Source organism: Crotalus tigris, unplaced genomic scaffold, assembly GCF_016545835.1.
Source record: "Crotalus tigris isolate CLP2741 ecotype Arizona unplaced genomic scaffold, ASM1654583v1 scf7180000020608.1315917, whole genome shotgun sequence".
NCBI lineage: Eukaryota > Metazoa > Chordata > Lepidosauria > Squamata > Viperidae > Crotalus > Crotalus tigris.
In genome coordinates this window covers 1,240,029-1,264,680 of record NW_024098104.1, presented here as the reverse complement: position 1 = coordinate 1,264,680, position 24,652 = coordinate 1,240,029, and the positions used below count along the sequence as shown (strand labels likewise).

General features: G+C 55.5%; 1 protein-coding gene across 2 annotated transcripts; it reads right to left on the bottom strand.

Moving 5' to 3' along the window:
* Nucleotides 1-532: 532 nt before the first annotated feature.
* LOC120319252 (multidrug resistance-associated protein 1-like) lies at nt 533-24,412 on the bottom strand. 2 transcript variants are annotated; one of them, XM_039367904.1, is made up of 31 exons: nt 24,261-24,412; nt 19,909-20,085; nt 19,410-19,535; nt 19,015-19,152; nt 18,397-18,522; nt 17,024-17,085; nt 16,553-16,684; nt 15,755-15,982; nt 15,180-15,357; nt 14,150-14,311; nt 13,953-14,045; nt 13,228-13,431; nt 12,951-13,097; nt 12,204-12,291; nt 11,834-11,906; nt 11,521-11,647; nt 10,985-11,161; nt 10,667-10,834; nt 10,294-10,471; nt 8,819-8,900; nt 8,133-8,271; nt 6,779-6,986; nt 5,757-6,067; nt 5,475-5,674; nt 5,254-5,380; nt 4,703-4,804; nt 3,754-3,900; nt 3,194-3,352; nt 2,656-2,822; nt 1,352-1,546; nt 533-1,261 (listed from the first exon to the last, which is right to left on the bottom strand). In XM_039367904.1, exons 1-31 carry the CDS (start codon nt 24,309-24,311, stop codon nt 1,153-1,155), a joined length of 4,581 nt encoding a protein of 1,526 aa, XP_039223838.1. In that variant the 5' UTR covers nt 24,312-24,412; the 3' UTR covers nt 533-1,152. The 2 variants fall into 2 exon arrangements, with proteins under 2 accessions (XP_039223838.1, XP_039223839.1); XM_039367905.1 differs by having other exon boundaries at nt 8,133-8,244.
* Between the last annotated feature and the right edge of the window lie 240 nt (nt 24,413-24,652).

The window sequence follows — 24,652 nt, the reverse complement described above, 5'->3', positions numbered from 1 at the left end:
AACCTGCTGGCCTTGTGGGGAACGCAGGCCAGGCCCATGGCCTTCCCTTGGGGCCAGCCAACGCGGCCTCCAATGCGCTTGGCCTTCCTTGGGTGACAGCAAGGCCAACTGCGGTGGCAACCGCACTTCATTGTCTTTATCCGGCCATCGAAAGGGGCACTGCCAAGACTGAGGCTGCAACCTCCAGCATCCAGAGCCCACGCAACAGGTGTTATGGAAATTGTGATCCAAGCCACAATTGGCAACACAAAGCCCATCTCCCTTCCTCTCTCGGCTTGAAGTGAATGAGTGACTTAACAGAGGAAGGGCTTCCTTGCTTCGCAGGCCTAGAGAGTTGTGGTTGTTGAAACTTTAAAGCATTTTCCAGCTGGGTGGGCCTCCAGTTCTGGTGCACAACTTTGCCTGCAAACAAACTGCTGGAAATGTCCCCCCCCCCCCCGAGACCTCCAACCTGCTTGAGAAGGAACAGAAAGGACCGTTCTCTAACTAAAAACAATTTAGCACAAAAGTACCAAAGAAAGTTTCAGTCTGCTCAACTTTAGAGAAATTTATTTACAAAAATTAAATAATTATCTTCTATGAAAAAAGATGTCTGGGGTGTTTTCCCTTAAAAAAAGGTCCACATTATTCAAATGGATGGTTCTGAACTCCCAAGCTGGCGGAGGGCTTTCCTTCACTTAAAATGTGACAAGGCAACACCACGAGAGATGGGGCTGAACCAGCCCTACGGAGGAAATAACTATTTTGCTTTTTTGCATTATAACAGTATCTAATCTGCTGCAACTCTTGAATGAAGCTGTTAAAAAACTGAAAGTCTTTTTCTGAATCTCCCACAGCTTCTCTGATCCTTTCTCCCATCACCAGAAGAAAAGAAAGTACAGATTTTTTTGGTGCAGATGGTAAATCCAGCAAGATGCTCCTTCAAATCAGGGGAGCCCCTTCTGCGCTCCAGGCAGCCATGCCCCTCCCCTTTGAACGAGGAGGAGGAGGAAGAGGAAGCAGCTGCTTTACTGTCCAGGTGCCAGCTCTTTGTGCAAAATGGGACCGACATCTGCGGGTCCTGGCAGAAGTTGCCAGCCTGCCTGTGTTTTTCCCTGGCCGTGTGTGTGTGTGTGTGTGTGTGTGTGTGTGTAGAAGGCTGGCTTCACCTGGTCAAACCAAGCCGGCATCTTTGGCCATGTCGCAGAAGAGGCCTCTGCTCTCGATGAGGTCAGCAGGAGCTCCGCATTCCACGATTCTGCCTTTCTCAAGGACGATCACCCTAAAAGGACAACAGCTCCGTCCATCGCCCTGATGCTGGTCTTCCTTTCCCTCCACAAGGGCCACCCCGGGCCACCCCTTGGAGCCTTACCGTGTGTAGTCCATGATGGTGTTCAAGCGATGTGCGATTGTCAGGACTGTGCAACCCTCAAACTGCGTCCGTATCGTCGACTGGATCAGGCTGTCCGTCTCAAGATCTACTGCTGCGGTGGCTTCATCCAAAACCAAGATTTTGGATTTGCGCAGCAGGGCCCGAGCGAGGCACACCAGCTGCCGCTGACCCACGCTGGGAGACAGAGAAGGCCACGTTAGATGCCAAAGGACCCACGTGCCGGGTGCTTCGCCCTTTTAAACACAACAGGGGTTTTGTAAACAGAGGCTGAGCACATCCTTGTGCCTCTCTCCCAGTCACAGATCGAGATAAGGTGCTGTGTGTGTGTGTGTGTGTGTGTGTTCAGAAAATGGTTTCTGTTTATCTCAAAAGTGGCTTTTCACAGCTGCTCCTAAAAGGGTGGGGATGTTTGCCTGGGTCTGCTGCACTCAGATCATTTCAGCTGCAAGGCACAGCTCAAGTTGGCATTTTCCGGGCAATAGCAAAAATTGCCCCAGATTACAGCTCATGTCAGAAAACAATTTCCTTGAATACTTAAGACATCCACTGCATCCTCCTTTTGCAAAGAGGCTGCAGCCAGAAATGGGCAACTCCACTTCTCTCTGTCCCCCTCTTTGCAATTAAACTTAAGAATGGGACCAGAAAAAAACAGGAAAAGATCCACGGGAAAAAAGGAGCATCAAACAAAAAAGAAAACTAAATATCTTAAGAAATAAGTAAAGCATTCTCTGTTATCCTACCAGAAGTATTAAATTGGTACAATATATAAAGGTTATCTTATATCTATTTGGTGAAGAGAACACAACTATCTCTAATGACTCTGAGTCAGCCTGTCCTTGAGTTGAAACTCAAGTGGGTGGAGGACTGCGCACCTTCCCTCCCCTCAGGAAAGAGACTTAACCAGGTAAACACCAGGCACTGTTTTCCTCCTGGCGCTGTGTTAAGACAAGGCTGCTTCGAAAGGTTAAACTTCTCACAAACAGGCAAGGCCACCTGCTTCTTCCTAGGTTCTTAAACAGCCAGAATTTCACCTGATTCTTCAGCCTGTGAATCAGTCCTGGATGGAGGGCTGGGCACACAGCCAGAGACCAGCCAAAACGAGCAACGCAAGCAGATCCTTTCTTGGCACTGCCAGTTTAACAAACAGTTGGCAGAACCAGAGTTTAGAGGCAAACAAACTTTGCAGAGCTCAGCACCACGCTCTTAAACACGTGCCTAACACGCACACGTCCTTGTGCGTGGTAAAAGCTCTGGGGGCTTTGAAGCCTTGTTGCTCTGTATACCTGAGGTTTTCTCCACCTTCTGAACACTCGTGGAGGAGCTTATCAGGAAGGGAGGAGACGAAGGCTTTCAGGTGAGCAAGCTCCAACGACATCCAGACGTCGTCATCGGAATACTGGTCAAAAGGGTCAAGATTCATGCGCAAGGAGCCAGAGAACAGGATGGGATCCTAGGTAGGCGAGAAAGGACAGCAGAGTTTTGCAGCAGCAGAGAACCCTCCCACTCCAGGAGAGGTTCTGGAGGACATCATGGAGCACAGAAAAGTGTTCCAGGGGACATCGCTCCTTCAAAGCTCCTCAGCTGTTTCCTGGTGCAGTTCCTCCCCCCTTTCTAAAATTGCCCCTTGGGTGGGAAGCTTAAAGTCTTCAAAGTGGTCCACTAAGGGGAAGCTGGACTTTGCATTTTCCACCGGCTCAAATCGAGTCTTTGCTTGCATGCATTCACTGCTCCCAAGTGACTCCATTAAATGGGACTCCAATTTGGGGAGGGGGGGAAGGGACCTCGCAGAGAAGCTCAGGCCCCATGGCAGCAACTCCCAACCTGGGGGATGATGGTGATCTTGAAGCGAAGGTCGTGGAGTCCGATTTTGGCAATGTTAACCCCGTCAATGAGGATCTCTCCTTCTGCTGCCTCTTTGATCCGAAACAAGCCGAGCACCAGGGAGGACTTCCCGGCCCCGGTCCTTCCGACGATGCCCACCTGTCGAGGGCAGAGAGCAGAGTCAGAACGGCTGCAGCAGAAGCAGCTACAAAGGCTGGAGCTGAGCCAGAAACGGGGTCCAGACTTCCCTCTGGGGCCAGCCCTTCCAAGATGAACTAAGCACATTTTTGGGAATCGGAGGATGTGTGGGCAGCACAGGATGGACCATCCCAACCCCTGCAGGCAGAGACGATTCTCCTTATGGATCTTGAGGGGGTCTCACTACATAGGATCCCCTCCAGGGGGGGGCATGGTATCTATGCTGCTTCCCACTGGTCCAGGTGAGCGCAGAAGGAGCTTCTGCCTTCACCAGCTTCTCTGCTTCCCCCTCCCCCCATGTGCCAGGAGGCGCCTTCTCTCCCACCCTCCATACTGCAGAGACGCAGCTGCCTGGGACTCACTTTCTCCCCAGCGTGTACCACGATGGAGACGTCCCGCAGCACGGGGTCCATGTCACTCCGGTAGCGAAGGCTGTAGCCCCGGAACTCCACCCGCCCCTCCTGAGGCCAGCCAGGCCGGGCAGCAGCTCGCTCAGAGGTCCACTCGGCCTGAAAGAGGGAGGAATCAGGCTCTCATGCGCCCCAGCCATTCTGCGGTCTGGGGGCTTTCCCAAGACCATGCACTGGCTCAAACCACGGGCCCAGTCCCCCTGCCCAACACTTGGCCTCTCACCACCCACTGGATATTTTCCTGGAGGATGCAAATGAAATGGCAGGTGATTCTCAGCAAATGGACCAAGGCAGACAGTGCTGCCTCTCCTGGCCACCAGAGGGCGCTGCTGCTCTGCAAGTTGCGTGTTGGGGGCCGTGGCCCAAGCTCATGCTGAGTGACAAAGCCACAGGAGTCTGAGGTTTTATTTTGAGAGACTCTGAAGGAGAGGATTCCGCCAACTGCAGATGGTTCCTAAGCATCAGCCAAATGGAACCTTCCTGTTTAAGGGCAGTCTATCTCAAGGAACCATCTGCCAGGAAGTGAGAACGGGAAAGGGTGCAGGTCTTTCTTACTTGTGGACTGCAGAGTGAGTGGGGGGCACAGACTCTGTTCCTGAACTGGCCTAAGACTGAGGGGGCCGTGGACCTCCCATCTGGCCTTCAGGTTGGCTGGACTTGCAATGATGGAAGTGGAAGTCCAGCCAATTGGAAGGCCAGTAAATTAGAGGTTCCTTTCAACGCTTGCCTCAGGAGGCTGACCAGCATTTGAGCAGCTGCGTGAGGCTGCATTTGCCTGCCACCCCCCCCCCCTTGCAGCTACTCCTGGGAGAATGAGGAACGCCAACACTGGTATGTCCAGGGGGCCCCTTCAGGCTTCTGTGCCCAAAGAACGCAATCCCGGCTGTGAGCAGAGGCTTGCCTCTTTTTCCTTCTCCGAGTATTCCTTGACTCTTTCCACAGCTACAATGTTGGTCTCCATCTCGGATGACATACGGACCAGCCAGTTTAAGTAAGTGGTGATCTGCAAAAGAAGGGCGCCGCTGCTGGTGAACCCCTCAATTCCCGAGGAATCTGATCCCCCCGAAGGGCAGAAGCAGGCAGCACCTTCGGGAGGTGGGAGAGGCTCCATCTTTCAGACAGCCAGCAGAGGTTCGTGGACAAGGGCCGGAATTTAGGGTGAACGCAGCCCCGCGAGATTGCAGGGAAGGACTCCTGGCCCAAGGCAGACCTCCAGACCAGACGATGGCCGGACCGGTTCTCAGGGGCCAGAAGAACCAGGCTGTTCCTGGGGGGAGGGCTCCCTCCTCCTGGTCAGTCAATCCTAGGAGGAGCCCCTGTCGCGATTATATTTGTAGCATTCCCCATTTTTCCAGAATCTCTCCCAAAGCAGGATGCATTCTCCCACCCGAGGAGGTTCAGCTCACAAAAAGGCAGGGCTGGAACCAGCCAGCCACCCCACAGCCGTCCCACCTGCAGCGAGTAGGAGATGGAGAGGCCCACCAGCCCTGGACTCAGGCTGTGGCGAGCAATGACGGCAAACAGGGCTGCGAAGAGGACGATGCAGTTGCCCACCGACTCCAGCCGGACGGCCAGCCACCTGTGCAGGCCAGAGAGGGCAGGGTCAAAGGCCGGCAGAGAACACCGTGTCCAAGCACTTAAAGGCTTTCCAGTCCTGTCCCCATCAGGATTACCGGTTGGCCACGATGCTTGGGTAGTAGGCCTTCTGGTTTTCGTCCACTTTCAGGTCACTCTGCCGGATGAACCGCTTCTGCTCGCCGAAGGCGCGGATGACACTGACGCCCAGGAGCGTCTCATTGAAGTGCGAGTAGACTGGAGAGCGGCTGACCGACTCCAGGCGCTTCAGCTGGCGCGAGGTGGCAACGTAGAACCGCTGGGGAGGCACAAGCAGGGCCGGCGGTCAGAGGGGCCCCCAGAAGCAGGGAGCCTCCGGAAGGGCCAGGAGCAGCCCCTACCTGCACAAAGAAGTAGATGAGTCCCAGGGGAGGGATGACCACAGCTGCAACTGGCGTGGCCAGCAGGATGATGACGCAGGCGCCCAGCACGTTGAAGAGGGAGCCCATGAACATCTTGATGATCTGCGGCAGGGTGGAGTCGATGATGTCCATCTCCTTGGAGAAGCGGTTGACCAGGTTTCCGCTGGGCGTCTGCTCAAAGAAGCTCACCGGGCACCGCAGGACGTTGTGCAGCAGGTCAAGGTGGAGGCGACGGGAAGCAAAGATCCCCCCCACAGAAACCGCCATGGAGTAGCCAAACACAGCCACGCCTGCAGGAAGCGAGAGGGCAAAGCACCCATGAAGGTCAATCCGGCCAAAGAATGAGATCTGGGTCATCAGAGGCCTAAGAGCTTTCTGGAAGGTTCCAAAGGCTGCACGTTGTCACCCGTCCCAATGAAAGAGACTGCCCTGCCCGTCTGCCCTGCAGAGGATGCCTTTAAGAGTGCCAACCTCTTGCCCCAGCATTGCCAATGTGCCTCAGACCTGCTTCCCAACCACAGAAATACCTCATGCAGGGCGAAAGGCTGCATGAAACTGGCAGATATCAGCTTTGGGCGCCCGGCCCTGTGCCAGCTGTGAGGATGCTGCACCACCAGCCCCAGATCAGAGCCCACAGAAATTACTTGCTGGGCAGGCTGCAAGGAGCCTGGGGCGGAGAAGGGAGAAGATGAGGCAAGCGCCTGGCATGTAGCAGCCTCCCCTCAATTCTTCCCCCGCCCCGTCCACCTCATCGTGCTCCACAACAGACCTTCCCTTTCAAAAGATGACACAGATCTGGAAACCTTGTGAGTTCTGTGCCAGCAAAATGCAGGATTCCCACCTGGGGAGAGGCCCCCCCCAGGGCCCCCCTCCTCCTCCCCCCCCTGCCTCCCGGGGATGTCCCCAGATGAGCTGCAAGCCAGGAGGGAACAAAATCCCAGGGCCACAGGGGAGCCCTGCTTGGTGGAGACCTCAGGGATCGGGGGGGGGGAGCGGCAGACCTTGAGAGATTCCCAGGGCGCCATACACCCCCAGGCGCAGGTTGGTGTGCTGCTGCGTCCCGTTGAGGACGGGGTCGTCGGTCCACAGGCTGAGCCAGTAGTTGGACGCTAGGGAGGCCACGTGATTGCAGAGGAAGAGGAAGATGCTCAGGAAGGAGATGCCCAGCCCGATGGCTTTCATGTACTCCCCGTAGATGGTCGTCTTCACCTGCGACACACAAGCGGCCATCACAAGGAGGACCCCCGACTCCACCAGGACCCTTCCAGCCCCCAAGCCTGGGAATCTGCTGCCCAACAAGTGGCTCCCCTCTTCTCTGGTCGCAGAAGGCTTGGCAGAGTGTTCCCTGTTGCTCCTGGATGCAGTTACACACACACACACATACACACACACACTCGTTCTCGGCCCATCCAGGCTCCCTCCTGGACGGCCAGCACAAGAGGTGGTCGCCGCTCTCACCGCCTCTCCTCTTTCTGGGTCCCCAACAGGATCCTGACTCAGCCGGGGAGGCAACACCCAGTTCCCACTCTGCAGCGGCTGATCAGAGGACAAGTGCAGCTGTGCCCCTGGCGGCAGCCATGTCTGCACCCGAGTGCCAACGTCCCTGACCCGGGAGGGGAGCGGGGCTCAAGACGGGCCGGGCAGGATGAGGGAAGCCGGGAGTTGCTGCCGCTGGCCACTTCACCATCTCCCAGTGGGGAAAGGCAAACTAACACGACCTTGGCAGGGACGAATTAAGGCCTGAACTTGACACTGGAACCTGGCCTGGGGCCAGCTGTCTGAATTCCAGCCGGGAGCCTTTTCCAGAGAGAAAACAGCCAATTCAACCCCCGCAATTCACTGTTTACACCCAGCGAGCTGCACTCAACTGTGAAGTGCTTCTGATCAGCAGGTAGCCAACAGCGCCAAGTTATTGTTGACATAAATGCTGATAAAAGCTTTGTCCCTGAATAAAGGAATACATTTAATCCCTGAACTTAATCCCCAGATAAAGGGACTGCCGAGAAGGCCACTGGACCGCTCTTGGCCACATTAGCTGAACCTTGGAGGAGAGCCGCTCTGCCCCGGTTTATGCCAACCGCCTCAAGGCAGGGCCGTCTCGAGTCTCCTTCTCAGGCGTCCCTCAATCTCTGGGGGCGAAAGCCAGTTCCCAAGCCCCCCCCCCAGCGGCTCCTTCCCCGTTCAGCAGGGCCAGCCATCATTCCCATCCAGGGGCTTTTCAAGGCTGCTGCTCTGGGGAACAGCTCCTCTTTTGTGCGCCTTCTGCTGCTGCTGCTGCTGTCCGGGGAGCCAATTTTACTGTGCTAACTGGGAGCAAACTGGGAAACACAGAGCAGGCGGTAGCTGGGTCCTTACCTTCCCCGTCTGGGCAGTGTCCGCTTCGGTTAGTTTCCAGGCGTTCTTTCCATCCGACGCCTTCCGAGTCTGGGCCAGGCTGTTCTGCACCAAGGAGGTCTCCGTCTCACTGCTGTAGGCCGAGGAGTTGCTGAGCTGCCTGGAAGGCCCACATGCCGCTCTTGAACCCAGAGCCCAGACCGGCTCCCACAGGTGTCCCCCTCCCCCAGCCTGCAAAGACCCCCCCCCAACGTGCAGGCATCACTTTGACTCCCGTCCGGCTGCAAGGGCCTGGGACCGTGGCAGGGGCCTCTGGGGCTGGGCGCTCTGCCCCTCCAAAAGCAGAAGCCACTGAGAAGCCACCCCCGCCCACAGAAGGGGGCTGCCCCCAAAGGTTTCCCTGCATCTCTGACAGCAGGGAGGGCAGGAAAAACCGGGCCAAAGATCCAGGCCTATCAGGCACCTCCTCCCTGTGCTGGAGCAGATCTGCCTCCAGGACAGAGAACACCTCCTCCCCTCCCTGTGGGAGCCCCTCAGCCAGCAACTGAACAGGGACCCCCCCCAGCTGGAGGTGAGGCACCTGCTGAAGCCAGGAGAGGAGGCGAGCAGCAGATGCGGGGGGGGGGAATTGTTTCTGGCTTAGGTGGAATTCAGCCTCTGTGAGCAAAGGAAGCGGAGGTGCTCCAGTGGCCGCTAGCTTTGCCCACCTCTTCACTTGGACTGGGTTTTCACTGGCGAGGACCCCGTTCTCCAGAAGCTTCTCTTCCTTCGTGAGCAGACCAGGTGTTTCTGCAGGAATTAGCGAAAGGGCAGGCCGAGGGTTGGTGCTGGAAACAAAATGGCCAAAGCGAAGGAGTGGCTCCCAATTAAACCCGCCACTATCCTGGACTGTCTTCTCCTCTCGATAGGGAGGTAGGTCTCTCTGCAGGCATTTAAGAAGTGCCGCTTCTGAGATATTTAAGAAGTGAGGCTACTAATTTCAATCAACTTGCTGAACAGTCAGTAAGAATGTGGACAATTATTTTTTCTCCTAGCGAAGAATACAAGCCATCAAAAATTTGATGATCAAGCTTTTATTGAGGATTTTAAAAACTTCTCTCTACCCTCCTCTGCTCAAAATTCTTTTTATAAATCCAAAGAAAGAGGACAAAGAAGAGGTGGAGGCAGTTTAAGCTCTTCCGGGTTACCCTCTTTAGCTACGCTGGTTTGTTTAAGCAGAGCAGAGTCTGCAAAAGGCAGTTCAGTCTGGCCACTTCATGCAAGAGTTAAACAAGTGAGGCTGATTTCCAAGGCTCTCTCTCCATCCCGCCCAGCTTCCCACAGTCAAGTAAAGAGGAAATTTTATTAGCTTTAAAACGCCCAATTAAGCAACTCTGTTTTCATCCCAGTTTCTGCCATGCCGGCTGACAAGCCCAGAAACTGTTTGTCCAGCAGACCAACGATCCTGGCACTGACATCCGAGTCCTGAGGGCTCTGCAGAAACCTGGACTGTTTCTAAACCAACACGAAGTCTGGGCTGGGTTTGAGGGGGCAGCTCCAGCCCTTGACTGGCACTAAACCGGGCATTTACAATCTTGCCCAAGAATGAGAAGCAACCCAAGCAGAGGAAGAGAAGCTTCAAGACCAGCCACTGCAGTGACTTCCGATGGCTTCCTTCCCTCTGGGAGTCTGGCAACTTCAACTCCCAGAATTCCCCAGTTGCCAAGTCTGAAGACCCTGATTTAGAAACAAGACAGATTTTTTTTTAACTTAACCATAAGCCGAAAACCCCTGCAGGACCTCAGCCCTTTCCCCTCTTCTGCTTGCTTAGGGCACCCATTCACACACAACACTGCAGGGCAATCAGCCAGGTAGATAAACTCAGCCTACTTCTAGTAACAAATACCCACTCAATAATCACTGGGAAAGAACACAGACAATAAACACGCAGGGTACCCCCCCCCAGCCACAGGAAGCAACCAAGACATAGATAAGGGGGAGCCTCCAGCTATCAGCCATCAAACTGATTTCCCCACCAAGATGGCATCAACAGCAACAGCTGCCCAGAGATCTTTGCCACGTTAGCAACCCAAAGAGGGCAAAAGGTGCTAACAGGGCAAGGAAACACGGGGGGGGGGGCAAGACCACCAATACAATAGTGGGACAGTGGCTACATCTATATCTGCCAGTGCCCATTCCTTGCCTTCGCCAGCCAGGTTGTGATCTGCCCCGGCGTATGTGCGCAGGAACTCCGCAAAGGCCCGGTCTTGCTTCAGCAGCTCTTGGTACGACCCCATCTCCGATATTTTGCCTTCGGACAGCACGATGATGGTGTCCATCAGCGGCAAGTAGCTGACCCCGTGGGTCACCAGAATCCGAGTCTGGGGCAGGGAGGAAGAAGCAAAGCCAGGGAGGTCGAGGGATAGAGAAAATGGCGGGCTTGCTGTGCCCATTGAAGGCAGAGAATGCAGTTTAACATCCAAGAGACGGCGAAAAGGTCGGTGATGACCCCCCCCACTGCCCTCGAGTCCCCAGAGGGTGCAAAAAGATGAGCTACAAGCTTTCTGAACACCTACTTTGTTTTTCAGGAGGCCCTTTGGCCCGAGGACTTTGTCAAAAATGTGCTTCCCGACGTGGGCATCCACGGCTGACAAGGGGTCATCCAGCAGGTAAACGTCAGCGTCGGCATAGACGGCCCGAGCCAGGCTGACCCTCTGCTTCTGCCCCCCCGACAGGTTCACCCCCTGAGGAACAGAGAGCAGCCCTCAGGGCCAGGCAGGAGCCAGACCGCCACGAGGGCCCAGGCGCTCCAAAGAAGACGTGAGAATGAAATGGCACCACACAGAGATTTTAGGCTTTGTGTGGGCGCCCACGAGTGGTGCCCCGTCAAGTACCTTCTCTCCAATCTCCGTCTGGTCTCCCGAAGGGAACAGCTCCAGGTCGGGCAGCAACGCGCAGGCCTCAACCACCCGCTGGTAGTGCCTCCCGTTCAGCTCCCGCCCAAACAGGATGTTCTCCTGCAAGGTCGCGTTCTGGATCCAGGCTTGCTGAGGGACGAAAGCCACGGAGCCCTGCCGAGAGGAGACCCCCCCCTCTTAAATTTCCCTTCCAGGCAGCCCACGGCTGGCCCGATGCTGCTGCCCCCAAATCCCACATCTTCCACCAGGGGAGCCCCTGCAAGAGAATGCTGCTTGCTTGCCCCTCCTCCAGAATTCCCTCTGGCTGGAGCCCCTCACAGGCGGCCCCAGGGAAGTGAGATCCCCCTTTACTTGTCACCGCAAGGAAGGGAGCCACTCCAGTCAAGGCAGGAGGGGCCCAATGTGCTGCCAGAGGGCCCTGTGTCAGAGGTGCCCCTCCCTCTGCCGGACCACCAGACAGCGCCCCCCAAGCTCTTCTGCCTGTCTGGGGACACCCCACCTATCCCACACACCCTAAGAGAGACGTGCCCGTCCTGCTTCTCCATTTCTCCCAGAAGAGCCGACAGGAGGGAAGATTTGCCGCATCCCACCTGGCCCACCACGGCCACCAGGGAAGGGTCCGGGATGGCAAAGGTGATGCTGGAAGAAAAGGAATGGCCAATTCAGCCTCGACTCCCGGGAGGCCAGGGCAGCCATCTGCCTTGACCTCAGAAATGGCAGACACTCCCAGGGCCCCTGAGAGGCCAAGGCCCATCTCTGGGGGACCAGCCGGAGAGACGAAAGCCAAAGCAGGCGGGGAAGAGGGGGTGCAATCCAGAGCCTTACTTGCTCAGCACGGGGGGCTCCGTTCGTGACCAGCTGAAGGAGGCGCTCTTCATGCTGACGCTGTTACTGCCAGCTAGCGGGTTACAAAAGGAAAGGAGACCTTGAGCAGGATGGAGATGGTCAAGGGCAGCAGCTGCCAGAGATGGGGACCCCCCCAGCCCTGCCCAAGGGGTACCTTTCTGGACTCCCCTGCCCACCTTCCACCTCCAGACTCTGGAACGCCAACCTAGCTGAACATCACAAACTGGAAACTTTGGTGACAGTGCAGATGTTGAAGTTTCCAATGAGCAATGCTGAATTTAAACAGGAGAGGGGGATCTGGCAGCTGCTCTTGATCCCGTCACCCCTTTGCTGATAATGCCAAACTCACCATTTCTGAGGGTGCCCCGGACGACACTGTCGGGATCCAGCTCTTCATGGGACAGGAAGACCCGGAGACGCTTCAGGGACACGCTGGCCTGGATGGTCAATCCCACGATGGTGAGAGCGGACAAATGTCCCTGTCCTCCCCTTCGTCCAACCCTTCCCCCTTCCCACAAAGTGCCTAAACTCAAGTGCGAAATTCAGTGCCTGCTGTGGCCTTCAACGGCTGAGCCCCAGGAGATGCAAAAGGGAGCAAAAGTGGCAACTCTGAGGGTTTACCCTCTGGCCTGCCTACCTGGAAGCAGGAGGCCGTCTGCCCAGTGAAGGCCCCACCCAATTCCCAGCGGCCCCCAAAGCTCAGCCTTACAGAGGCCAACTGCAAGCCAGCCATTCAGTGTCTTTTCCTCCCCCATCAGGCGCAACCCAATAGATAGGTATATCCTGAGCCCTGAAATTCTGGGGCCATCAAGGAGGGGGCGCTGTGGGCTGCCCACCCGGAAAGTCCTAAAATTGCAGAGTTGGGAGGGATTTGGAGGTTTTAATGCACCCTGTTCAGTGCAGGGCTCACTCACTAGAGACAGCTCTGCTTGAAGGCCTCCAACTAAGGAGGACTCAGCCTGGTCTGCTGGTTGACACTCGTTCGTCCCCCCCCAGGAAGCTCCTGCTGACCCCTGGCCAGATCTGCCCCCGCTGAGTCTCAAGCCCTGGTTCCCCCCCCCTCCCCCCGCAGACGGCGGAGCCCAAAGACTCTCACTTGCACGATGCTGCTGACGACCATCGGAAGGATGTTGAGGGGGAACCGCAGGATGTTGAACAATGCCAGAGACACAAACGCTTTCTGGGCATCCAGGATGTTCTTTTCCGAAATGGACACATAAACAGCGAAGGTGGACAAAGCAACCTAGGAATAAGCAGTCCAGGTGGAGTCACGTACGGAGGGAGATGCACCTGACCAGGTTCTGCAGCAGGGGGCAAATGCTACCCCCAAGCCGATGGGAGCTGGGAAGCCAGAAACACCTGGAAACGCTCACCAGGAACGGGGCGCACACCCAGGTGAAGGTGCCCATGGCCCCCAGGTACGCCGATTTCTTGAGGACCTTCAGCTCATCCTGTCGGATCTCCAGGACTTTCCTCTTGAAGGCCAGCTCCCAGGCGTAAAGCTTCAGCACTTTGATCCCGTTGAGGATTTCGTTCATCAGCTTGATCCGGCTGTCCTTGCTCTTCATGTGAGCCACCTGGAACCAGCGGTGGCCATGGAAGCCCGTCAGGACATGCCTCACAGTGGCCCAAATCCTGGTCTGGCTGCAGCTGTGCAGCTCTGGGCTGGACCACTGAGAAGCCTGGACCACGATCTTTGGGCCGTGCTGGACTCCGATCCCCATAACCTCCATGCAGTTAACTGGGATTCTGGGAGCCAATTTTCAAACAGCTCAGTCGGGGGATGGCTGCATTCCATTGGCGTTTGGTGTTCTTGCACTTAAAAGGGCAGCTTTGAGTGATCTAAGCCAGCATTTCTCAATTTCAGCAACTTTAATGGGTGTGTACTTCAACTGCTGGCTGGGGAATTCTGGGAGTTGAAGTCCAGCCATCTTAAAATTGCCAAAGTCGAGAAACACTGACTTAGACAGATCAAAACCTAAGGGAAACAGGCAATGCCACCTCTTTGCCAAGGACTGTGGCCAAGTTGGGGAGAGACAGCTACACCTTCAGCGCATTGAGGCAGAGTCCATTTGACAGTTATGGCGGGGCCTCCCACCTGGTAGGTCTTGGTCTTCATTGCTATCACAGCATTCACGGGCACCAGAAGCAGCATGACCGCCACACCAGCCAACACGGAGGGACCTAAATTCTGAGGAGACCATCAGAGGATCATCAGGCCTCATGAACCAGAGAGGCCTTGTGGGATGCCCCTCCCAGGCCTCGTGGAGCTCCTTCCCTAGGGGCCCTTCATACCTGCCACAGCAAATACAGAGCGAGCACCACTTGGAAGGGGGCCGACCACACCATGTTGATATACGTCGCCAGGTCCATGAAGCGCTGAGCATCCACCGACATCAGATTGACGATCTCTCCCACTGTGGACGTCTTCCGTGCCGAATTGGTGATGACCAGGGCCTTGGCAACAGAGACAGCAGACAAGGGGGGGGGGCTTAAGCATCAAGGCATTCCCCATAACAAGAATGAGAACTAGGAAGCCTAATGTGGATTTAGTTGGAGGCCCTATTAGCCAAAACAAGCCTTAGGAAGGCAGCCTGGACCTTATAATCCCTGCGAGGGCTACACCAAATTCCCTTGCTCTTGGGGGGGGGGGAGGAATTGGGACAAGTAAGTGACATTTCATCCTAATTAAATTTTACTACATTTTCAATTGAGTTGACATTAACCAAGATTTAGGGCTATGATGGAATTCCCTCAGCTTCGCCTCAGGGCCAGCCTAGAGGAGATGGGAAAACAGGAAGAGGGCAGACAGGGCCAGGGCCTCTCTCTGGGGAGGTCACAACCCAGTTATGTGCCAATCGGGCCCACTAGGAACATCGGAGAAAGAGCTCAATGCCCATGGAGCCTTTAAGAGACGGTCATCAAACCCTTTTGCAGTTAATGAATTGCCAGCTCTGCTCCCAGCGATTTGGGCAAGCCACGTCTGCAAAATGCTCCCGTCCTCCCAGTTTCAGGAAAGGCGTCTTTTAAAGTCAGCGTTGGCAGAAACATTGCAAATAGAAGAAGGAGGAAACGGCCTCTGGGTCCCGAGCAAAGCTCCCACTCGCCTTGCAGGGCGCTTCCTCCTTCCTGCACTTGTTCTCTTGAGCATTCCCCTCTCGGCAGGCAAGTGGCTGCCCCTTTACTTCTGGGGGGGCAGTCGTGCAAGGGAGGGGTTGTCGCAGGCTGCAGCTCCCCATCCCCTCCTCTGGCCAAGGATGAAGGCGGCCCCCACCAAGCAGCAGGCAATCGGGCCGCAGAGCATGTGTCCCCATCGTCCCCACACCTTTCGGTAGATGGCCCCGATGACGGCGGTCTTGAGCCTCATCCCCGTCACAAAGCAGATGTGGAAGTACTGGTGCAGGACCAGCGTCTGCAGACAGGCCGCGACGAAGAGGAGGCCGGTGTAGAGGAGGCCATGCCAGGTGGGGGCGCTTTTGTCATTGACAAAGTTAATGAGCAGCCTAGGAAGGAGAAGGCGGCGTTGGGAGAAGGAACCACAGGCCGGGCTTTGGGACTGGCCGGCCTAGACCTCCTCCTCTTCCCCTCCCACCCCGAAGCTGGGAGACTGCAGGGCGTGGAGAACCTCTTAAGACAAAAACAAACACACCTGCAAGGCTCAAAGCAGCAAAGGAAGCACAACAGAAAACAGCTTCCAATTCATGCCATCAAAGGCCAGAGAGGTCTGTTACACTGGGGGAGGGGATTCGGTGGCTGGAATCCCAGGCTCAACTCCTGAAGTCCTGCTGCGAGTTTGTCACCCAGGAGGAGCCCCGGCAAGGGAGCAATGAAGCAGTCAAGCCATCGACCAACTGACAACCGACCAAGAGGTGAAGGGCAGGGAGGGAGTCCGGCACTCACTTCAAGAGTTCGGGTCCTGTGAACATCATGAGGTCATGGAAGGCCTTGAAGAGGAAGCTCATCAGGAAATAGGGGCCGAAGGTCTTGTAGAGCACCCGGAAGAGCGAGGGGGCCCTGCTCCTGGTGGGGGGTCCGAGGATCAGGGCCTCTGCCTCCTCCGCCACGTCCAAACTGGAGCCGGTCCCTCTGGCTGGCTTCTTGGGCGAGTAGAGCACGGGGCTCGGAAGCCTGCAGGGACAGAAGGACGCGGGCATGGAGGCTTCTTCGGGATCATTACCCAAACACCCACTCGTGTCATCCTCAGCCTCCAAAACTGGTCCTCGGGGTGAATTGTGGGACTTCCCCCATTTAGGATCCGGACTCCTCCAGCAGCACCCTACTTCTGGAGCAGAGCCAGCACATCACAGCCCGGCTGATCAGAGCGACAACTCCCAGAATCGCCAGTCAGGACGGGAGCTGCATCTCAACGCACCCCGAAAGCATCAGCTGGGAAAAGCAGCCACAAGTTGGTTTGGGCTGCGGAAGGATAAGGGACCCCCTCGCCCCAAGTTAGCATTGGGAGACCCAGAGAGTTGTTGATCATCACCAACTTTATTCAAAGGCCCCGAACCAAATGACAGCAGAGGCAGGACTGATTCCCACCCCCCACTTTTGCCTTCTCCGTGAAAGGAGTAAGGTCACAAACCAACAATGCTTTTGTGAAAATTTGACTAGCATCGCACAAAAGGGGCCCCTCCCAAAGCCCCAGCATTTTCAAAGCCGCGCCAAGCACCGCCGGCGTCTGTGAGCAGCACGCACTTCCTGGCCCAGGCGTACTCCTGGGCCCAGTTGGCAGCCAAGCCAGGCACCACCTCCTCCGAGGAGTCTTCCTTGTTTAGAGACCATAAATCTTTGGCTTCCAGCGGCTGCCGGTACCCGTGAATCATCAGCCTGAGGGGAGAGGAAGTTCTGGCGTCAGAGATACACAGAAGGGCTGCAAACGCCCCGCTGGGTGCTCTGAGCATCTGCAGCAAGGGCACCCGTTCAGAGAAACCGCATCAGGGCACCCCAGCACTCCCCACGGATCCAGAGGGCCACTGAGCTACGCGAGCCTTTGGCTTCCAAAGGGCTAGTCGGCTCAGCCAGGTTTCTCCAGCCTGGTGCCCTTCAGGTAAGTGGGACTACAACCCACAGAATCCCCAGCCAACAAGACCTACGAGGAGGTGTAGTCCCCTCTCAGCTGGAGAACCAGGAAGCATCTCACGTCTATAGAAATAACTGTTTTCTTACCCCGAGATCCACCAAAACGTGATCCTGGACAGGAAGGAAGCCCCGGATTCCGGGCAGGGATTCTGGGGGGGGGGGGGGAGAAGAGAAAGGATTCAGCTGGCTATCGAGAGTCACCGGCTTCTAATGGCCTTCAGACAGCTGAGGGAGGGGGACAAGCGCGAAGCAGGGCAGCTGTGTCCACATCCCCAACTGAGTCTCTCAGAGCCCATTTAAAGCTGAACCAGTTTCAGGGTTCAGCCCCTTCCCCTCCAGATGCGAAGGAGGCTGGGGGTGGGGTGGGGGCACTGCAAGAGACCACACACTTTCCTCATTCAGACCAGCCTTCTGCACCTTTCACCCTGGTAGGACTACAACGCCCTGAAGCCCCTGCCACGCTAGTCCTGCTTTAGGCAGTCCTTGAAAATGCCCCTTTGCAAAAACAGTTTCTCCACCCTCTGCGGAGAATTCCCCAGAATTCCCTTCCCTGACCTGCTCAGCAGCAAACCAAGCTTTGTGGGTCTCTCTGCAAATCACCGGCATGGGAGCTGATCCAGTCAACTGCTTGAGCGGGAGGTGGGGGAACATAAAAAATGGGGAAGGGGCTTTTTTTCTGTCCCTGCTGCAGAGATGTGGCTAACTCTTTAACCGCTTGAAGGAGTCAACAGGATCAAAAAACGTAACTGGTTCATGAAGCAGAAAGTTGGTTATTCCAAGAAGGGAACGTGCCCTCTGTGACCAATTCTGCCCACGATTTCTTTATTGTTATGGTATGATCCCAGTGGGGTCACCTTCAGCCAGTTATCCATCTCCCTTCTGGTTTTGCAGCTGCAGTTGGAGCCCAGCACAGCAAAGCCAGAATTCAGGGCCGCGTGGCCACCAGCTGCATCACACTCTAAAGATAGTCCACAACTGGGAGCAGAATTAGGGGTTCAAGGCCATAACCTGAGAGATTACGCAAGGAGGTTGGCCAGACCCTCCTGTCTTTGAAGCGTTCCTCAAGAGAGGCACGCACTCTCTCTAAATACGCCAAATTGGGAGGAAGAGATCACTTTTGCACAGAAAAGTCACTAAAACCCTAAAATTCCTGACTCTTCCCCAAAATCCTCTTTCTGATTTGGGAGCCTCGTTCATACCCATACAAAACTTTGATTATTTGCACAAATAAAAAGGAACAGAACAATCTTTTGAAATACAAGCAACTAACCCAAACCACAGTCAACAATTGTAGTGCAGGCTGGAAATTCAAGCAACTGAAGTTGGACAAATGGTCGTGAATAGCTAAAACTTGTTTACATTCAATTGATTAAGAAGTTTAAAAGGAGTTAAGTTAAGCAAACACATTACTTAAATACCCAAGTATGACTCACTTAGTCGATTGCTGCGATAACACTTACCGGGCCACGAACGTTTTCGGAAAATAAAGGCGGACGTTCTGGGAAACAGGACAGAATAAACTGAATTAGCACCAAAGCGAAGTAGACGTAGAAAGTGGAATAGCGAAAGACGTCAATTTCCGCATCCTGGGAAGAAAAATAAGAATGCCACTTAGTGAAATTCATGAAATTGCCCTGGTTTGGGAATATCAGCGCCTTTTTTCTTAATAAAGGAAAAGCTCACCATTGGCCAAGAGGAAATTCCAGTTGGACCTGCCCTGGTACTGAATTAATCAAGGAAATTCACTGCTATGCAAATTGTCCTTGCCTCACCTTACTGAGCGTTTCAATTGGAAAAGCCCCAAGGGAAAGTCTTCGAACGATCACCAAGGAACTTCCCCCCCCCAGCTCTGGCCTCAACCCCGGCCACGGGGTGGGCAGAGGAGTCTTTCTTCCCAGAGGACAGGTCAGCTCAAAGCAAGGCTTGGGTTGGTCGCAAATGACATCCCAAGAAGTCAACTTAGGGCCTCTAAAGCCACAAGACCATCGGGCATTCAACACCCCATTAACCCCCGGCTCCCTCATTCAGCTGCCCCTCCAGCTCCCCAAGGAATCTGCCCACAAGAAGCTGGCACTCACCGGGCACAAGACATGCATCGTTTTGGATCTGAACACGATGACCGCACACAGGAATGCAATCAGCCAGAAAAGGAGCATCACTCCTGAGGACTGGACTCCTTTGATCCTCTCGTACTGTATTAAAAACGTGGCAAGTAGCTACAGATAGGGAAGTCAAAAGGATAGACTATTACTGACAATGGAAGTTCGCAGAGCCAGAGCTCTCCCAGGATCACAGCTGCTCACTCCGCCCTGGAACTGGAACAGACGAGACCCAAGGTTTGCTTTGCAAGGCGGGATTTGCTTCCCAGGTGTTATTCTGGGCATCGCAGCCATCAGCCACACTAACGGCTGCAAGGGAGGCTTGATGGATAAAAAATGCACAAAGACCAATAATCTAAGTTACTCTCACTTACCATTGTTATGCCCAAAATGGTGGGGCTAATTAGAAAAACTGGAGCTCGTACTATGTGGTGATTCCTTTCCCAGAAAGAGTAGAAAAGGTCTGTCCAGCAGACCAGCCACAGGACGAGGCCCAAGGTCTGCAAGACAAGAGAGGCGTTTTTCAAGGGGCAGACTATTTATCTGTTGAACTCCCCAAGCAAGGACGCAGAGAGGCCAACAGAATTGCAGGCAAAGTGAGTCTAAAAAGTTGAGAAAGGAAAAACCTGCATCAAAACCCACCTTTCCCATATTCCCCTGTGCAACAGTCTCACGGGAGAGGCCCCTCTCTGCAGGTTTCCATGGGCTGAGGAAGGATGTGAGTGGGCCACTGTCACTCCCCTGAAGCCCCACCTCCTCCAGACCCCCCCCCAGCACTTCCAAGAGAGAAGAAGCCGGTGGGCCAAGCCACAGGGCTGGGAGGGGGGGGGTCTGGCTTCCCAGCTGCAAAGGGCTGGCCCAGCCCCGACTCACCGTTTTGGCTTTATTGAGGTGAGACATTTGTATGTAGCCCCGATCATGGCGGCGGAGGTAGGTGAAGTACAGGGGGAAGCCCACCCAGAGGTAAAGGCAGGGGGTCCAGACGAGGACCGTGTTCTGGAAGCAGGGCGTGAAGTCCGGGCGCTCCGTGTGCCACGTCAGGTTCCAGTCCTGCGGAGAAGCGATCGGGTGGGGAAGGGAGGTGAGGCCAGGCTGGCTCACCAATTTCCCTTTTTCATCTGGAGGACTTGGCTCGCTTTGCCTAGATTTTGGGGAGGAAGTTACTGCATTCTCAATTACCTCCCTCCAGCCGGGAATGCAAATCAATTCAGCCCCAACATCAAGGAGAAACTCATGTGGCAGCCTTGAAGTCTGCCTTGTTCCAGGAGAAGCCCAAACCTTTTCGGGGAGGTCCTGCCTGGAGGGTCATTCAAGGATCTCTCCCACCTAGCTTCCCTTCCGAAGAAATTACTGTGGACTAGCGGCCAATGCCCGGGCAATTCCATAGGTGCATCCTGCAGAGCCACCCCTTTCAAAGGGCCAGGCTGTGCCCCCCCTCCACAGGAGGGGAGGGGAAAAGATTGGTTGGGGGGGGTGGAGGACTCCTCCTTGTTGCCTCCGTTCAAAAGCATCACCTGCATTTTTAACACTCCCACTTTTCTTTTCTTTTCTTTTCTTTTCAGCAATCCCAAAAATGCGGTAAGAAGATTAGCTCAGCTTTCTCTTGGTGGCCTCTCCAGATCCCCAGCAGAGAGATTAAGGCTATTTTTAATTCTGAAAGGAGGGTGGCAATGGGGGAGCTACTTTAGTGGCAAAAAGATCCACCAATTTAGGAATCAGCCAAGGGAAGGGGGAGGTCTGTAAAGGGGGCCTTATGAGAGCCCCCCCCCCGCACCCCAATTCAAAAATGTTTCTGAGCCAAAACATGGCTGTTCTGAGCATCATGTCTGGCTGGGGGCCTTTTGCATGATTTGGAATCACCCGCCAACCGACGGGAAGGGGCTGAAGCCAGAGTCTTTGGGGAAAAGCCCTGAGCCATGCTGGGGACCTTGCCTGACTCTTCATCCCAAAACTGAGGCTGGTGGGGATGATGACCAAAATGTCCTTAAAGGAAAGGTTTTAAAGATAGGCCGAAACAGAGAAGGGCAGAGCAGGAATGCCGAGGAACCTCGGCCCGACCTGAGGTCTGCACACACCGTGAAGGGAAGAAATGCTTGCAAAATCTCCTTTCTTGGAGCTTGGAGAAATCGACCATAACAAGGAGAAAGTGCGTCACACTGGCCAGCTTTTCGGGGATGACCTGAGGTGACTCACTTAACTTCCCAGCCGCCAAATTTAGCAACGCATTTTGCACCCAGCTGCTCCTCTCCTCGCCCGGCTCCTGCTTCAAAGTTAAGGCAAAGATGAGTCAGGAGTCAGTGGAGCCACTCCCTCCGCCCACCCAGCCACAAACACCCACGGACACTCCAGCAGCCTTCATGCCCCAACCTGACCACAACAAACCCACAGCACAGCAAGTTTCTCCCCAGTGACAAAGCCAGGACTGACAGCACCTTTTAAGCACCAGCAGCTCCACACCTCTTCCTGCGGGTCTCTCTCCCACTGAATTAGTGGAGGGCAGCTCCAAAGCCACACAGGAGAAGCAAACAAAACAAATTCTGCTGATTGCAGAGCTCTCCGGGTTTCAAATGAACAATCATCAGATTTACTGTCCATGGATGCCAACTCAGTTTCGTTTTGCAAAAGCCTCTGAAGTAAAGCCCCAAGCAAGCAATGGCCGTTCACCGGCTGTTTGGCCTGAAACCGTTTTGCCTAAAATGCACTATACAAAAGTGGTGCTGCTGGAATTCAACTCTGGTTAGTCAGAGCTACGATTTCCTGAAATACCGTATTTTGCAGACAAAACAACTTTAAGTGTGAAAAACAGGCAGGAACGTTTGGCAAAACTTTTAAAGCAGCATGAGATTACTGGAAACCGTTTTCTCATATTGACAATGTGCGATTTTGTGCCGTTTAATAATGCACATGCCTACAAATTGAGGACAGCCAACGTTTCTGGATCACTGATTATTTGACAGCCAAGATCCTGTTTCTCTACTTTTCACTTTTAATACTGGGAGTTCAACTGCCCCTATGAAAGTCAACCAATGCCCACCCTCCCAAGATTTCTCAGAATTTGGGACTCAGAATGTGGCTGTTACTCAACTTTTTACACTGCAAAGCCAAGATTCTGCAATTGTTGGCAGACTTCAGAAACATAAAAGTATTTGCTTGAATACTTTAAAAATGACACCGTTTTCCCAAGCAAGTCAGAAGGCTCAATCATCAGGGTGAGGCCAAGCAAACCAAAACACTTGAAAACCTGTGTTTTGTCCAGAAATCAGCACCATATAATGAGCTCTCATTTCCACAAGGGTTCCATCTACAATGAGCCTGGCTGCAGCCATCTTTCTCCCAGTCTAGGCTGCCACATGCAAAGAAGGAAGGGGGCTCACAGATTCTTTGCATTATAATCTTCAACAGGCCAAGAAAGAGAAACCTGTTCTGTACCCTTCCCACAACCTGTGAATGGCTTTTTTCTGAAGAGTGGAAAGTGGGCGCAGGGGGGGGGGGACTTTCTCTCCTGGCTGGGGCACGTTCCATTCAAAGTCCCAGGAAAGCAACTTTGGCCAAGAAGGATCCTTCCGCACTTAGATGGGGATCCGGGATCAGAGGAAAACGGAGCGACTGAGCAAGGAGATCTTCCAAGCAATGTTTCCCATCAGAAAACCTCAGTCCGAAACCTTCTCACTTTGATCTCACAAGCCATTCGGTTACATCTTGGACCAAGCCTGGCCCAAGCAGACCTTTCTAAGGTGGTGGCTGGTTTGGGGGCAGCGACCTTTTTGTTCCTGTTAGCTCTCTTGCCATAAACAACAGTGGGCACAATTCCCTGGCAACTCTCTACTCTCCTGCTTCAAGCAAAGGGAATCCTTGCAGGTCGAGGCATGCGGGACTGTGAATGCCAGCTGCTTTCTGAGCTGTTGCAGAGGCCTGGCTAGATGTGCCACATTCAACGCCCACAGCAACGGCTAACCGGATGGGGGTGGGGAAACTGGGCACTGGGAAAACTATCAGGGTGGCTGGCAAGACGCAACAGGTCTGCTGGAGGGGAAAATATGCAGCGGTGCATTCTCTGAAGGTGAAAACCGAGCAGGCAGACATCCAAACTCATATTGATTGCATGGTTGCCTGCAAACCAAGCAGTTGCTAGCTGTCCTGACCAGCTTAAAGGCCGATATGATGGGAAGGCAAGGAAAGCACCAGCCCCACACGGGCCCTGGGACAAGAGCAGCAGCCCTGGGGGGAGGCCTCACACAGCAGTGTGGAGCACCTGCAAGCAGCAGGAAGAAACCACCTTTTAGCCCCAGACTCAGGGTGCCAGGCTCTATCTTCATCACAAGCACCATCCTGGGTCCCTTTCCACATCTGAACTGGACACCAAGGCCTTGGTGGGAAAGGCTGGGGGGGGGGCATCTCAGCTGCTCCTTCAGCAGTGGGCTGCAGGAGGTGGGTGAGAACCAGGCTGGGTCTGCCCACTCCTCCAGCTGGGGAGTGGGAAGCTGGTGAGCAAGTGTCAGATCCGGCCCCAGCCTCCGGCCCTGTCCTTGCAGGGTCTTCTCCATCCTCCCCATTTGCACCGGGATGCCAGCCGGTGCTTTGTGCTTTCAGACACGGCCCTGGCAGCGCACCCTCGCCAAGGCCTTGGCCACACACACACACCCCAGCCGACCCCATGCGAAACAAGCCCCTCCTTGGGAGGACCGGGCTCCCCGCGAAGCAGCCCGGCCTAAGAGAAACAGGCCGCCTTGGGAAGCGCGCTCCCTCCCTGCCTCCCTCGCAAAGCAGCCCTGGTAACCCGAGCGCTGCCCGAAAGCGGTTTTTCCGGCTCCTGCCGCGGCCTCGGCTGTCCTGGCGTCTGCCCGTTACAGGAGCGCCTCTGCGGGGGAGGAAAGGCGCACTCAGCTCACCCGGGCGGCCTCACGGGGGGAGGCGCCCCGCAGCGCCACGGGTTCCCGCGCGCCGAAGGGAGTCCCTGCCAGCCGAGGCCAGCCAGGAGGCTACGGGCTTTGCGCGGGCCTCGGAGGATGCACGGGGCGGCGGCCTCTCCCGCGCCCTCCCCAGGAAGCGGCCCCGAGGAGCGAGGCGGCTGTGCGCGCCCGGAGCAAACAAGTGCAGCTCGGCGCTGGCAGCCGCCGCTACGGATCTCGCAGCCCGGCCCGCTTTCAGCCCCGCTCGAGGCAGCGCATCCCGGCTCGGAGAGCGCGCCGGCCCGCCGCGTGGCCGGACTTGCCCGCGCCTCTTACCCAAAAGGGCGTGGAGCCGGCGGGGCCGTCGCAGAGCCAGGGGGCGCCCATGGAGCCGGGGGCCGGGCGGCAGGGGCGGCGAGGCGGCCGCGAGGGTTGCTCCCGGCCAGCTTCACGCCGCTCGTAGCGCAGCAGACGGTCGGCGGAGGGCAGGAAAGGGGCGGGGCGCCGCCGCCGGGGGCGGACGTTGATTGGGCGCGGCGGCCGCGAAGGGGCGGGAGGGACGCCCGGCACATCGGCGGGGTGCGCGAGAAGCCCGGCTGGCCCGCCGCGTCTCTTCCCGGGGCTTCGGCACGTGGCGGCCCCGGCGAGTCTCCTCGCAGCCCCGCCTGCCGCCCCACTGCCCTAGAGCCGGGAGACCCCCGCCCGCCCAGGAGCGCCCGCGGACACCG

Bases quoted from the DNA above. Each gene is read 5' to 3' on its own strand.
- LOC120319252 (XM_039367904.1), bottom strand. From the start codon at position 24,311: ATGGGCGCCCCCTGGCTCTGCGACGGCCCCGCCGGCTCCACGCCCTTT. The intron at 10,835-10,984 runs GTACTTGACGGG...TCTGTTCCTCAG, and splicing joins AGACGGAGATTGGAGAGAAG to GGGGTGAACCTGTCGGGGGG. The intron at 6,987-8,132 runs GTAAGGACCCAG...TGTGTGTCGCAG, and splicing joins ACACTGCCCAGACGGGGAAG to GTGAAGACGACCATCTACGG.